Source organism: Alosa sapidissima, chromosome 22, assembly GCF_018492685.1.
Source record: "Alosa sapidissima isolate fAloSap1 chromosome 22, fAloSap1.pri, whole genome shotgun sequence".
Classification (NCBI taxonomy): domain Eukaryota; kingdom Metazoa; phylum Chordata; class Actinopteri; order Clupeiformes; family Clupeidae; genus Alosa; species Alosa sapidissima.
Window position 1 is genome coordinate 5,765,505 of NC_055978.1, and position 15,020 is coordinate 5,780,524.

At 45.0% G+C, this 15,020-nt stretch overlaps 1 protein-coding gene across 3 annotated transcripts in view; it reads right to left on the reverse strand.

Annotated features, from left to right (window-relative positions):
- cfap54 (cilia and flagella associated protein 54) overlaps positions 1–15,020 on the reverse strand; it is a 57,874-nt gene that overhangs the window by 12,864 nt on the left and 29,990 nt on the right. For 2 of the 3 annotated variants that reach the window (XM_042078170.1, XM_042078169.1), the window contains exons 32-48: positions 14,853–14,938; positions 14,387–14,581; positions 13,467–13,669; positions 12,841–13,013; positions 11,332–11,544; positions 10,462–10,655; positions 9,270–9,405; positions 8,616–8,718; positions 7,109–7,264; positions 4,091–4,291; positions 3,400–3,487; positions 3,006–3,176; positions 2,625–2,691; positions 1,652–1,837; positions 1,073–1,159; positions 494–613; positions 193–246 (exon numbers count right to left, since the gene is read on the reverse strand). In XM_042078170.1, coding sequence (XP_041934104.1) covers positions 193–246; positions 494–613; positions 1,073–1,159; positions 1,652–1,837; positions 2,625–2,691; positions 3,006–3,176; positions 3,400–3,487; positions 4,091–4,291; positions 7,109–7,264; positions 8,616–8,718; positions 9,270–9,405; positions 10,462–10,655; positions 11,332–11,544; positions 12,841–13,013; positions 13,467–13,669; positions 14,387–14,581; positions 14,853–14,938 — 2,433 coding nt within the window. The remainder of the gene's footprint in view (positions 1–192; positions 247–493; positions 614–1,072; positions 1,160–1,651; positions 1,838–2,624; positions 2,692–3,005; positions 3,177–3,399; positions 3,488–4,090; positions 4,292–7,108; positions 7,265–8,615; positions 8,719–9,269; positions 9,406–10,461; positions 10,656–11,331; positions 11,545–12,840; positions 13,014–13,466; positions 13,670–14,386; positions 14,582–14,852; positions 14,939–15,020) is intronic. The other variant, XM_042078171.1, reaches the window with a different exon arrangement.

Genomic DNA, 15,020 nt, shown 5'->3' on the forward strand with positions numbered 1-15,020 from the left:
TTGCCCCATGTATCATCAGCTTTAGACTCAAAATCAGGGGGACTGTCAGTAAACAGGCACACGCCAACTAGCGACACAACTTGGTGAGTGTTATGAAAACTGAGCCACAGGGTCAGTCAAACTAACAAAAACGACATAAAAAGGGAGAAAGATGGAGGAAAAGAAAAAAAAGAGGATAGAAAGTATTCTCACCTGAAGGTTAGTAGGGTCTGTAACTGGCTTGTTGTTGAAAAATGTGTTTTTCACCTACAGGAGATAAATTGTAAAACAATATTATATCTGTGTGCTTCTGCATGTGTCTGTATATGTATGTTTGTGCATATATATATGTGTGTGTCTGTGTGTGTGTGTGTGTGTGTGTGTGTGTCTGTGTGTATGTATGTGTATGTGTATTCATGTATGTGAGTGTGTGTATGTGTATGTGTATACCGTATGTGTGTTCATGTACTGTACGTGTGTGTGTGTGTGTGTATGTGTGCAGTACTGTTCTTACTCTAGTCTTCTCCCCTTGGCTCTGGAAGCTGTGAGGTAGTGGAACATCATCAGCATTCACCAGCCGGCTCACCTCATTAAGGGCCTGACTGAACATACCCAACTCAGTCAGGGCCCTTACCTGTCAAACACACACACACACACACACACACACACACACACACACACACACACACACACACACACACACACACACACACACACACACTCAAACAAATGAATATACCGGTACATAAGTAATAAGACATGTACACAAATGTTCCCAGATGTCAGAGAGCTAATGTTATGTTTTGACTATACTGTATGCATTAACAAAACAATTTGGCATTACACTACACTACACATTATACTATGTTAAACTAAATGTATGCACTTTTGCAATACTGCACATTGGAAGTGATGCCTATGTTTAATATAGCGAAGGGAGAGAACAGTCACCCCACCCGGCCTCGAACTTGAGTGTCCAGGTAACTAAACCTGCAGCTTGATCACAACGCCAAAGAGCCAGGCTCGGTATGGCAGTCAGAGCGCATACTCTAACATAGTGATGCCACTCCGTCACATCTATTTTATGCTCTACCTTCAGAATCCTTCCTCTGACAGTGAGGTGTGGATCCTTGCACACCTTACCCACAAAATGCAGGTAGAGGTACAACAATGGGAGGACCTACAGGGGAAATCACACAACAACACTTGCATTAGGCATATGAGTGTACATTTGTACATAGGCTATAGATTGGGTAGCTGGGCTACACTGCGTGCCAAACTGAGGCATTCATTTCACGGAACGTAAAAATAGTTTAAAAGACTGGTCTTGTTGTTCTGAATGTGTGCTGCGCTATCATGTCAGGTGTAGCCAGTTCCATTGATTACATTACATTAGCATCTACTGGTACAGTATGCGTTAGCGTGTGCAGCTATGCAGTTATGTGAACATGTGTCATATGAGGTTGGTGCCTGAATGCATATGGACATAAAGGCACAGAAGCTGCGACTGCGGCTATGTGCATTGTATACTTATCCAATTAAGATCAGATCACCCAAAACTCATGTTTAAATACCAGGTGTGACTTGGGCCATGGATTGTATGCATGTGTAATGCATAGTGTGTGTGTGTGTGTGTGTGTGTGTGTGTGTGTGTGTGTGTGTGTTGCAGTACCGTGATGTAGTGTCCTGCTGTGTAGAGCCAGTGGCACAGAAAGCCCAGGCTACAGACAGTGGCACTGAGGCTACCTCTCTGAGGGTCACCAAACAGGTCTAGCCCTGGAATGAGATCGCCCTCTGCTGAGTAGGAGGAGTACTGCAGGTTTGCCTGTGGATGGGGGAGGGACGCCTGCAACAGAGACTTTACAACACAAACACACCTTCACTAGTTTGCCTGCTGGAATGCTTGATTTAGTGCATTGATAATACTACAATACTACTTGGCAGTGGTTCTAGGATGTCTATAAAGCTGTGTACACATTGCTGCCAATTCACTGGTCACCCGACACTCAACGCTTCAAAAGTGACAATTATTTTAGCACAAATGGTTCACATCACAAATGGATATTTCGCCTTTGTTGCCGATTTGCATTAACATTCCACAGTCTCTCGTTGCTAGTCTCTTGCAGTCTGAATTGGGCTTGAGAACTGAGACTGTGTAAGCAATTTCTACTGACATCCTCTATGGATAAGAGGTAATGTGAGCTTAGTGAAATCGAGGAGAGATGAGGGTGAGTTGGGAGAATCTGCCACACTGGAACGTGTGACGTGTTGGACAGGGAAGGAGGGTTTAAACCAAGTAGGAAAGGAAGGTGGGGTCAGTGACAGCTGTCAATCATCCCTGTGGACTCTTCACAAACTTCACTAATCATTAATTGTCCTTAATCTGGCATACAAAGATTCTAATTAATGTCATAAAAGCAAGTTAGAGACAGGCCATGATAACAGGATAATTCCACGTCAGTACACAGAAATAATCTGACTATTTCAGAAACTAGCCTTGTTTCCGGTCAGGTCCAATATATATCAGGTGATGTGATGGAGAGAAATATTTGCTTAAGTATAAATTTTGTTTAAGTCTCTCTATTCCAGTGATATATCTGCTTTAGCGTTTACTGTGAGAGTCAGTATTACTGGTGTGTCATTACCTTGAAGAGGTGAGCAGAAAGCAGGCAGCATTTTGTACGCTGACTGATATCAGATATCATTGTGTATCTGTAGACACAAGTGTAACATAACATTCAATAATGCCATCTTACAGACCACATAAGAGGCACAACATAAAACAAAACATAACAATTTCAACCTTTCTACACAGACAATAGCACAAAATATGATAATTTACCACTAATGTGATTTCTACATTTCTACAAAAGCCAAATAACCACTCACTATCTTGTCCAATCACACAATTCAAAAGACCGACATTAATTGGTTCACTGGATAAGGTTGAGTATGGACTGATGACTGATCAATGTGAACTATTACTGGGTCGTGATACTCATCACCACAGCAGCAGTCAAACGTACTGGGCAATCTTGGCCGTCAGTATGGCCCCTTGTAGGCAGCCCCATATCCCAGCCTGCTTCAGGATCTGCTGAGGGCAGAGGCCCTCCCAGGACACTCCGTCCCAGGCCTCCAGCACCCCGGAGCCCTGCAGGGAGGAGTCCAGGGCCTTGGCCCAGAATGAGTGCGCCACCCTGGGGGACAGGGAGGATGGGAGAGGGTAAAACAATGTTGTAGTATGTGTCCTCTATTCTGACGTTATAGAGATACCAGTCCACAAGGAACTTCTTTTCAGATTTCAATGACGATTCTGATTCTGCTTTTGATGGGATCTACTTGTAAACTGCACACTATGTGACCAAACAAGTCATTGTAAAGTCTTAAGGTGACAATTATAGTACACAAAAAACAAAATACCTCCTGTTTCCTTTGTAGAAGTGTAGGTTCCCTAGGTCATGCAAGGTCTGAGCTCTGAGCGAGTTTAGCTTGCAGGCTTGGAGAGTCTCTGTGGTGTGCACAATGCAAAACAAACAGAAGCCCATGAACTTATTCAAATATTACAAATAGTGTGTGTGTGTGTGTGTGTGTGTGTCTGTGTGTGTGTGTGTGTGTGTGTGTGTGTGTGTGTATATGTGTATGTATGTGTGTGTGTGTCTGTGTGTGTGTGTGTGTGTGTGTGTTTGTATGTGTGGGCGTGCACGTGTGTGTGTGTGTGCATGTGTAAATGTCAAAAAATGTAAATCAGGTTTATAGGTATCCTTGCGTATACAAGGAATTTGGTCTCTGCATTTATCCCATCTGTGAATTAGTGAACAAACAGAGCACACAGTGAACACACAGTGAGGTGAAGCACAATGTGGATGTGGGCATGGGAGAGCAGTGCTCAACTACTTCCCCCGCCCACATTTTTTCTACTGGTCGGGGATCGAACGGGCAACCCCTCGGTTTCGAGCCAGAAGCCCTAACCAGTAGGCCATGGCTGCCCCCGTGTGTGTGTGTGGTGTGTGTGTGTGTGCGTGCATGTGCATGTGCATGTGCATGTGCTTGTGTGCGTGCGTGTGCTTGTGTGTGAATGTGTGTGTGTGTGTGCGTGTGTGTGCTTCCTCACTGGCGCTGCTGTTGAGGGAGGACAGGACCAGCGGCGTCTGGGAGGGGGGCAGGGGGGGTAGGCAGACGGAGCCCAGGGAGCTGAAGTCCTCTGTGGACAGGTCTGGGGGCGAGACGGAGGGGGGCTTGCACACCATCCTGCTGAACTCCACCCTGCCCGGGGTGTGGACGCTTGTGTCCTTGCAGAAAGGAACTTCAAAAGCTGCAGAGGCAATAAGACTCACCTAAGTCATACATTGCTGCGTTGCAATTGCAAATTTAACTTTGTATTACTGTAAGTATTGTGTTTATTTGTGGTATTTGTGTGAGATCATAATCTTTGAAAGATTTTAAGTAGTTATACTTAATGAAATATTTTTGGTTAAAAAGTGTCACCCCCAAAAAAAGTCTGGACCCAGCTGGTCGTCCTCAATAAAATAATTCTGACTACGCCCCTGTCAATGGAAGATTGCCATTGCCAAGACAACTTGAATCCTACAGAACTCCACAAAGCTCTTTTAATGTTATCTGAACAGTGGGGATGGCACAAATTATTAATATGGCAATATATTGTATAACTTCTATTTGCAATACACTATTACTGGGTTTGATATCACAGGGCTGGGTTAGGTAATTTGGGGTGATAATGTAGTGTGATAGTGTAGGGTGATATTACAGGGCTGGTTGTGATAATTAGAGGTGATAGTGTAGGGTGATGTGATAATGTAGTGTAATGTAGTGTGATAGTGTAGGGCAGTGTAGTGTTTCTCAAAGTGCTGGTGGTCCGCAATCTATCCCAAGTGGTCCGCGAGCAGACGCAAAATATAATATAGATGAGTTATTTGCAATATTAAATCAACTTGTATCCAAACAGTTCTGCAACACTGCCTATGTAAGCTATGCCAATCATATGAATTATCTAAGCAAGGTGCAAAGAAAATAAGCAAGGTTGTTCAGTGAGTAGGTCTATTGTGTAATATAGCCTACTGTTGTAGGTCCTTTTTTTAGCTAGGTGGTCCTTGAGGCTTTTTTTATTGGTTAAGTGGTCCTTGGTCTGAAAAAGTTTGAGAAACACTGGTGTAGGGTGATACTCACAGGGCTGGGTGTGGTAATTAGGGGTGATAGTGTATTGTGATAGTGTAGGGTGATACTCACAGGGCTGGGTGTGGTAATTAGGGGTGATAGTGTATTGTGATAGTGTAGGGTGATACTCACAGAGATGGGTGTGGTAATTAGGGGTGATAGTGTAGGGTGATACTCACAGAGATGGGTGTGGTAATTAGGGGTGATAGTGTAGGGTGATAGTGTAGGGTGATACTCACAGGGCTGGGTGTGGTAATTAGGGGTGATAGTGTAGGGTGATAGTGTAGGGTGATACTCACAGGGCTGGGTGTGGTAATTAGGGGTGATAGTGTAGGGTGATACTCACAGGGCTGGGTGTGGTAATTAGGGGTGATAGTGTAGGGTGATACTCACAGGGCTGGGTGTGGTAATTAGGGGTGATAGTGTAGGGTGATACTCACAGAGATGGGTGTGGTAATTAGGGGTGATAGTGTAGGGTGATACTCACAGAGATGGGTGTGGTAATTAGGGGTGATAGTGTAGGGTGATAGTGTAGGGTGATACTCACAGAGATGGGTGTGGTAATTAGGGGTGATAGTGTATTGTGATAGTGTAGGGTGATACTCACAGAGATGGGGGTGATAGTGTAGGGTGATACTCACAGAGATGGGTGTGGTAATTAGGGGTGATAGTGTAGGGTGATACTCACAGAGATGGGTGTGGTAATTAGGGGTGATAGTGTAGGGTGATACTCACAGAGATGGGTGTGGTAATTAGGGGTGATAGTGTAGTGCAGTGGTTCCCAAACTTTTACCAGTCATGTAGCCCCTGAGACATTATGATCTTCCGGAGTACCCCCAACACCACCAATTGTTAACAAGTTTTTTTTTAAATTGTTTTATTAATAATTATTTTTTATCAATTTTGTCGAGAATAGTGAATAGAATCATAAACATAGGATACAAATCTCATCAATAGTCAACATATGATAGGCCTACAAATGTGCTGAATATAATGATTTTAAATAGATCTGCACCTAATCTCACACACAATCATCTTGTTGAATGCAGTGATCTTATCTACTAGGTGCTTGTCTTTGCCTTGTAACTGGAGATTTAACTCATTGAGCTTTCCAAATATATCGCTAAGATAGGCCAGCTTCGTCAAGAAATGTTCATTAGTGAACGTGCTTGTAGATTCAAACATGCGCTCTTCCTCCAAGAAGAGGCGATTCGGAGCTCAAACACGCGACAGCACTTTACCTCGGGAAAGCCACCTTGCCTCGCTGTGAAACAGTACAGCCTTTTGGTCAGATCCCATCTCCTCTCAAAGTGCGGAGAATAGACACGCTTTTAAGGGCCGGGTCTTGATGAAATTCACCACTCTCACAACCTCGTTCAAAATCTCATTCAGGTCGGGACTAACTAAGCTGCCTTGACACGAGCGCTTCCCTATGAATAACACAGTGCGTCCATTGCGCATCGGGTACTACCTGGGCCTAGGCTACAGATAAAAATATTTAAAAAAAAAACTCCTGTTTTTCACGTCAGTTCGCGCCCCACCTGGCATGTCTCCCACAGTTTGAGAAACACTGTTTTACCCTCTCTGTCTCCACTCTCGAATATTTGGTTAATGCAGAGAAAATACGTTTTTAATGTGCAGTGCAAATGCGGAAGTTAAGTTACCAACGTGGGATAGAGAAAACGTTTGAAAAGGCATATGACTTTTCGCGCACCCCCTGAAATCAGTCCACGTACCCCTGGGGGGTGATACTCACAGGGCTGGGTGTGGTAATTAGGGGTGATAGTGTAGGGTGATAGTGTAGGGTGATACTCACAGGGCTGGGTGTGGTAATTAGGGGTGATAGTGTAGGGTGATACTCACAGGGCTGGGTGTGGTAATTAGGGGTGATAGTGTAGGGTGATACTCACAGGGCTGGGTGTGGTAATTAGGGGTGATAGTGTAGGGTGATACTCACAGGGCTGGGTGTAGGCGAGCAGCAGCAGGAGCAGAGTGCGGCTGTGCTGGAAGGACAGCAGAGTGTGGTGGCCTCTCTCCAGAGACTCTCTGAAGCAGCACAGTGTGTCCTCCACATCCAGGGGCACGCTTACCAGAGACATCGCCCTCTTCATCTCTGGGAGTTGAGAGTATTGGATTCAGAACTTATTATTTTTATACATGTGATTTATGTCCTGATGCCTCTAAATCGGTTGATAATCTGAAAAGGTGTTACACCAATGGGATTATCCCAACCTGATATAGAAATGATATAGACGAGTTTCTGAATAGTTTAGGGGGATTGACCAAATATATTCTTTTTGATTTACTGTGGTTGTTATTGTACACCAATTATGTGTAGCTATTTTTCATGACTTACGAAGAAATCAGTTAAATCATGTATCTAGTCATGTACCTGCTTATTTGGATCTGACTAACTTTAATAAAAACAAGTGTATAATCATTTACATTTTGTGCATTTCCCAGTGGCAGTATTTGATGAAATGTTCCAACCATAAAGGCTGAAAAAGGGGGACTGAGAGAAAGTGAACATTAGTATAATATTCCAATATGTGGTTTAATGTTCTGCATTTCTCAGTAGTGGGTCACTTTGATACTAAAAGTATGATTCTATGTAATGACTGTATGATATCTGTACTGTCCCTGTGTATATCTGTGTTTGACTGTATTTAGAGAAAAGCGGGAATATTATGACTTTGCAGTGTTTCACTGTTCTGCATGGCTGCGTCAGTAGCTATCTGCTCCGGATTGCCAGGTTGCCACTAATCAGAGTCTGATTCAGTGTAATCCACGTGAGATGGGATGACCAACGGCATCTCCCGTCAGCCTGGAAGGATACTTAAACCCTAACTATTTCCTTGTCTAGTTAGAGCAGCTGATGGATCTTTAGGTGAAGTCATGCTGTCTCTCCCTTGATGCGCATCATTGTAAACTACTGGTCTGACTGGGTCTCTATTAAATCTATGGTATCAAAATTACCATCAGAGTGCACACACACACACACACTAACACACACACACATACACACACAGGCACACACACACGCACACGCATACGCACACACACACACACACACACACACACAGGCACAGGCATAGAGGCATGCACACAAACACACATACAGACGCACACATACACCCGCACACACACAGACACACATACAGATGCACACACAGATCAAACCAACAAAGATTATTAAAATAATTATGGCATTGGCCTTGTGTATGCCAGAGTTACTTCCTGTGCACACTAAACAACTGATGAAACATCTTGTATTTTATACTTTTTTTTAAAAATTAAACCTTTGTTGAAACTACAATTACCTGGATGCATAAATTAACCTCCATAGACAATAGCTGACATAGGTATCTCGCTTCGATAAAAAAGCATTTGCCAAATGAGTACAGCTAAGTATGAATAAAGCCATATGACTCTGTAACCCAGTGTAGAGAGGTCTGGCGACTTACGACTAGTCTCTGTTGTAGTTATCGAGGCTTTTCTCCCACTGAGTCGGGTCTTGACATTCCAAACACACGTGATCTGTGCACCCACATAGTTTCTGCAACTAATCTAAAAACACAGAACAGAATAAACAACAAACACATATTAAGCATATGCAAATAAATAGTGACATTGAAATCACCTCTGCACATTTAATCTGATCATCTACGAGGGAGTTAATTAGTTAGTTAGTTGGTGCATTATCGACTTGGGGAAATGGACCTTTTCACAGCAGCCATTTTTGACATGAAATACATGGCAGGCCCAGGTGTTACCAATGACATTAATAAAGGTTCTGATTCTGCCACACTAAAGTCCTTATAGGTAAGTCCCACCACTCCGCGGCCATCTTGGTAACAACTTTGGGCAGCTATATAAATAAATGGGGAGACATACATAAGAGGTCATATTGACATAGAAAAGTACATCAGGCGAATCTGGGTCTAAATCTGATTTGAACTATATAAATATCTCCTCCCAAATCGCCAAAATAAGGCTTAAAAAGACATGCCAAAATGTCTGCTGTGAAAAAGGTCTAAGTTCAAAGACGCTATGTTCAAAGACGCTGTGTTATTGAGACTAGGGTCTCTTCCTGTGTGTGCTGGGGACAGTTGCCTTACGATATCTCCGGTGATCTCGGTCGTCTGAGTGTGGTGTGGCTGTGGGACGCAGGGACCCCCAAAGGCAGCGATCCTGTCCAGTAGCCTCCTCTGGGCGTAGACCAGCAGTGGGGTCACTATGTGTGTGTAGCGCTCCCTAACGTGGGACAAAAAAACACACTCACGTTCAATCAACGGCATATACAATGATACTTAAATCTATCAGTTTTGCCAATTTCTACGCTGTTTTCTTGCTTTTTGCTCGCAGTTTTCTCTACAGAGCTCCCCCTACAGCTTCAGAGTATATATTTTATGACATTCCTCACTCGGTTTGTCTGCTGTTTCCTCCTTCCCTGTTCCTCCGACAACGGTTTACTCGCTTTCTGCTTCTTTTCACCGGCTCTGATATGAGGAATGTCTGAGAAACTCCATCGCTACCTTGTTCTAGCCAGCGCCTGGTGTGTATGTGTGTAGTGCCGTAAAGCAATTCGTTACATCGCGAGGCCTAGAGACTTTCTGACTCTGGGGCCGGCAAGGCTGGGTTTTTTTGCTCGCTAGGGGGAAGCGAGACGGCCACCATTCAACCTGGAAAAAGTCATAAAACCATTCCAATGACTCCGAAGCTGTTAGGTTAAAGTAAATTAAGCTAAAAAACCTGCATAGTTCCCCTTTAAGGAAGTTACATCTCAGGCCCGGGCTACACCGCGTCCGCAACTGAAGTGCTCCGTCCGTAGAGTCTACATATAGTTTTGTATGTAGTAGCAGTCGCTCCGCGAATGGAACGCTTCAGTTAGGGGCCCGATGTAGCCTCCCTGTCACATCGCTTACTTGTGGCTACTATTTATTCTACTGGTCGTGGTTCATTGTCTGCTTGTCTATCCATCCACCTGTCTGTCTGTCTATCTGTCTGCCTGTCTATCCACCTACCTGTCTGTCTGCCTGTATATCCACCTGGCTGTATGTCTGTCTATATGTCTGCTTGTCTATCCACCTGTCTATCTATCTACAATATCTGTCCCTTCCCGCAGTTCTGACCTAGTGTAGAAGTTGTAGGTGAGGGCGAGGTGAGCAAGTGTCTCCCACTTGGCCTGGTGGCCGAGCAGCAAGTCTGTCTGTCTGTCTGTCTACCCATCTACCTCTCTGTCCACCCGTCTGTCTGTCTGTCTATCTATCTATCTACAGTACTGTATCTGTCTCCTCCCGCAGTTCTGACCTAGTGTAGAAGTTGTAGGTGAGGGCGAGGTGAGCAAGCGTCTCCCACTTGGCCTGGTAGTAAAGCAGCTCAAGAGTGCTCAGCACCAGGCTCTTGAGCCAGCGCAGGTCCACGCGCGTGCTGTCGTCCAGTGCGCGGCTGAAGTGGAGGCTGGACTCCGCATCCTTCTCGTCCTCGTCGTACACCTTCCACAGCTGCCACATGCAGAGACAGATGGATTATGGGGAAGCAAAAAACCTTCAGGACTGAGGTATGTTCAAATTTGCGAAAGTGTTCTCTGCAAATGTTTGCGAACACTCGCAAACAGTTAGGAGGTAGTTTTCCATGAATATACAGTGGAGCTGGACAATGGGCTGTTTACACCAAACCACTCTTTGCCACAGACATGGATTAAGCCATGGATGAAGATTTTAGTCCTAGACTTAAGGCCCATTCACACCAAGAACGATAACAATAACGATAACTATAAATAAATATTGTTCTCGTTAATATGAATGACGACGTTCACACACTATAACGATAACGACATGAAGAACGATATCGTTGGGGATCACTTTCAGAACGATTTTCAGAACGATAAAAAGCTATTAGCCAATTAGAACCCATCAAATCTTAACCGTCACATTCATTAACACAAGGAGAGACTTTGTTTATCGTTGTTCAGTGTGAACACTTTTATCGTTATGGTTATAGTTATCATTATCGTTCTTGGTGTGAATAGGCCTTAAAAGCCTTTTTTATCAGTAAAGACCTTCATTGGAGTTCTGCTACCTTTACAACATCAGTTAAATGTGACCCAATGCCGATTTTTTGTTAATATGTGACACAATTGCACATTGTGTGTGGCCAAGCCTGCACATGTCCACTGACCTGCAGTTTGTCCATCATGTCCATGAGTAGCTCACAGGCCACAGTGAGCAGTGGGGTGAAGGCGGAGTAGACCTGGTCCAGACCCAGGCTCGGGCAGGGGGCAGAGTCTGTGCCCGTGCCCCGCAGCAGTGGAGGGAGGGTGCAGACCTGGTCCCACAGCAGCCCACAGGCACACTGCAGGGACGTCCAGTGGCCGCCGCGATGGGCCAGCACCTGTGACAGAGAGTGGGGGCAAGTGTAGATGTTCAGGTGCAGCAAAGTGTGTATGAGAAAGAGTAGGTTGGCAATTTGAATGTTTATGTTCTAAATCTTAGAAATCTCACACACACACACACTCACACACACACACACACACACACACACACTCACTCACTCACTCACTCACTCACTCACTCACTCTATCTATCTCTCTCTCACACACCTCACACACACACACACACACACACACACACACACACACACACACACACACTTCATATCTTCCCCACATGTAAGGAATTCACAGAATTCACAACCACCAGTGGATTCATTCACAACGATTCTCATAAAAAAAAAACTGGAGATACAGTACACAAACAAAAGAACTGACAGCTAAAACTGAGCAGTGTATCTGGCTCTTATTCTGTCCGTGTCCAAAAACACATACCTACACACACCTTGACCCTGTGCACATGTGCACACACACACACACACACACACACACACACCTTGACCCTGTGCACATGCGCACACACTAGGGGTGTCACGATTCTCCAAATCCTCGATTCGATGTAATTTTCGATTTTAGTCACGATTCGATTCGATTTTCAATCTTTTTTTTAATATTACTATTAATGCATTCCTTATATGTTATTTACTCTTTTTGGCCTTTTCCTTTTCTGTTTCGGGGGGCTTCTATTTTGAAACCGCTTTTTATTTTGAAACCGTTCCAACCGCAAGGTTGTAATGTAAACAGAACTAACATTAGGCTAAAACAGAGACGTGAACATAGTAACCCAAGGTTAGTGTTCATGGAATATGTAGCCTACTTATCAATGTGCATTTTAAGCCTTAAAGTAACTTTGGACTGTAACTAGATCACCTTTTCACTTGCTAAGTTGAGTAGGCTAAGTGAGTTTTAATTGACGTGAATGAATGAATACTTCCACACCGGTGATTTCAAAGTAGCAAGAGGGGCTTTGATTTCGGTAGGTTGATGTGTAGCCTATATTTTAACTGACTGCAGCCTAAAATTAGAGGAGTGTTGACGCTGCAGTTCAGCATGTGCGTGTGTGTTTGTGCGTCTTGGCATACATGCTGGACGTGACATTGGGGGTGTGGCTTCGTCGATTCTACTTTTAAGTTCGAAGTTCGAGATTGAGATGTAATTTCGATTGATTTCGATATAAAATTGAAATCGTGACACCCTTAGCACACACACACACTGCACAGTTGTTTACGGTCTTACTGAGGACGTCTCACACACACACACACACACACACACACACACACACACACACACACACACACCATGGCCCTGCGCAGGTGCTGTCCGGCCTTGCTGAGCATGTCCTGCTGGGACACAGGGCTGCGCTGCTGGGGCAAACCCAGGGCCGTGGACTGGACGCTGTGGATGTGGTGACCGTCCTGCTCGCTGTCTGGGTCGCTCTCGCCTGTGACCGAGTCTTCACTGCCCGGAACTGCTGAGGGACGAAAGGGAGACATGGAAGGATCTCTGGGCAGAGGGTTCCTCTCTAAACAATGCAACTCCTCTTAGTGGCAGAGTGTAGCTGAGAGGAGAATAATTGAGTTTTTTCACTTCATCTGTACAGCCACATCATCACACCTTAAAAGCACAGATCGTAGGGCCAGCAGGCCACATTGGAGTCTTAGCGGCTACTTCTACATGCACATGTGTAACACACACACTCCCTCTCTCTCTCTCTCTTTCTCTCTCTCTCTCTCTCTCTCTCTCTCACACACACACACACACACACATAAACAATATTTTCTCTCTCTCAAACACACACACACACACACAGACACACACACACACACAAACATACACATACACAACACACACTCTCTCCTCTTTCTCACATACAAACACTCTCTCTTTCACACACACACACACACACACACACACACACCCTTACCCTGTGTCTTGTTTCTCTGTCCGACGCTGCCCTTCCGGGGGCTGCCCTTGTGCTGGCCGCCCCTGGCGGTGCCAGTGGTGTTAGAGTTGCTGTTGGCGGTCACACACAGGTCAGGGGAGCGTATGCTCTGAGGACCAGTCCTCCAGCGCACCAGCGAGCCAGAGTGGGGCAGAGAGAACAGGCCCCAGGGCAGCTGGCTGTAACTGGTGGAGCATCAGAGAGCAGGGAGCAATATGGGAAGAGTTTATCACCAGTTCCTCATCTCATCATGCACACACACACATACACACACACACACACACACACACACACACACACACACACACACACGGCAGCTTACCAAGTGTTAGCTGAAATGCGCTGCCCTGCTAGTTGTGTGTGTATATCTATGTGTATTTCTGTGTGTGTGTATGTGTGTGTGTGTGTGTGTGTGTGTGTGTGTGTGTGTGTCTGTGTGTGTGTGTGTTTCCTAAGGGGAAGGGGGTTGTCCTGTGAGGAAATTTGTTCACTCCATTTTACCCATCCGGGAGTAGTGTGCACACATTCACACACACTTGGAGCAGTGAGCTGGGAGCCCACACACACAAGGAGCACACCTTCACACCCAGAGCAGTGGGTAACTTTAATCTGGCGTCTGTGTCTGTGTGCATGTGTGTGTGTGGGTGAGTGTATATCAATCAATCAATCACACTGGTGCCGGAACAAATTTTCTCGGCAAAAATTTCTAGGGTGCTTGGTAGTAAATTTGACGAGACACTTCGTCCCGCCTCTGTCTATGTGAAAGGAACAGGCGTTCCGCAATTCTGGTACATAAAATCGCGGGGATTTTGGCAGTGTGAAAGGGCTCTATGTGTATATCTGTGTTTCTGTGTGTGTATATATCTGTGTGTGTGTATGTGTGTGTGCGTTTACCAGCTCACCAAAGCTGAGGTGCGCTGCCCTGCTGGTTGAGGCTTCGGTGCAGGAGCATCAGGTGGGTCCGCGCCATGATGAGGTTGACATGGCAACGCCACACCCACTCCTCGCTGCAGACCAGGCGCAGGCGTCGCCGGTGCTGCTGACGCCTCACCAGCAGCGTCAGGTGATGCAGGAGCACATCCAACACCTTACACTCTCTAGGGTATAAACACAGGAGCATATCCAACGCCTTACACTCTCTAGGGTATAAACACAGGAGCATATCCAACACCTTACACTCTCTAGGGTATAAACACAGGAGCATATCCAACACCTTACACTATAAACACACACACAAAAACACAGATGAATTATGAACTCACACACACATACACACACACACACACACATGGATTAGCAGGATTAGCAAAAATACTACACTTGCGCGGACATAAAAGTAGACACAAACGCCTTCATGCTAAAACAAACCTTTCTGATTTCTGGGCTTTCAGTGCGAACAATTTCCTCTTCTGTAAGATGTCTCTCTCTTTCTTTTCACTCGAGCTGTTCTTCCGCTTCGAAAGAGAGAAAATGGGAGCGCATTAGGACTATGAAATCCTATGAAATCTTGAAATACCTGACAAATGTAACACTGTG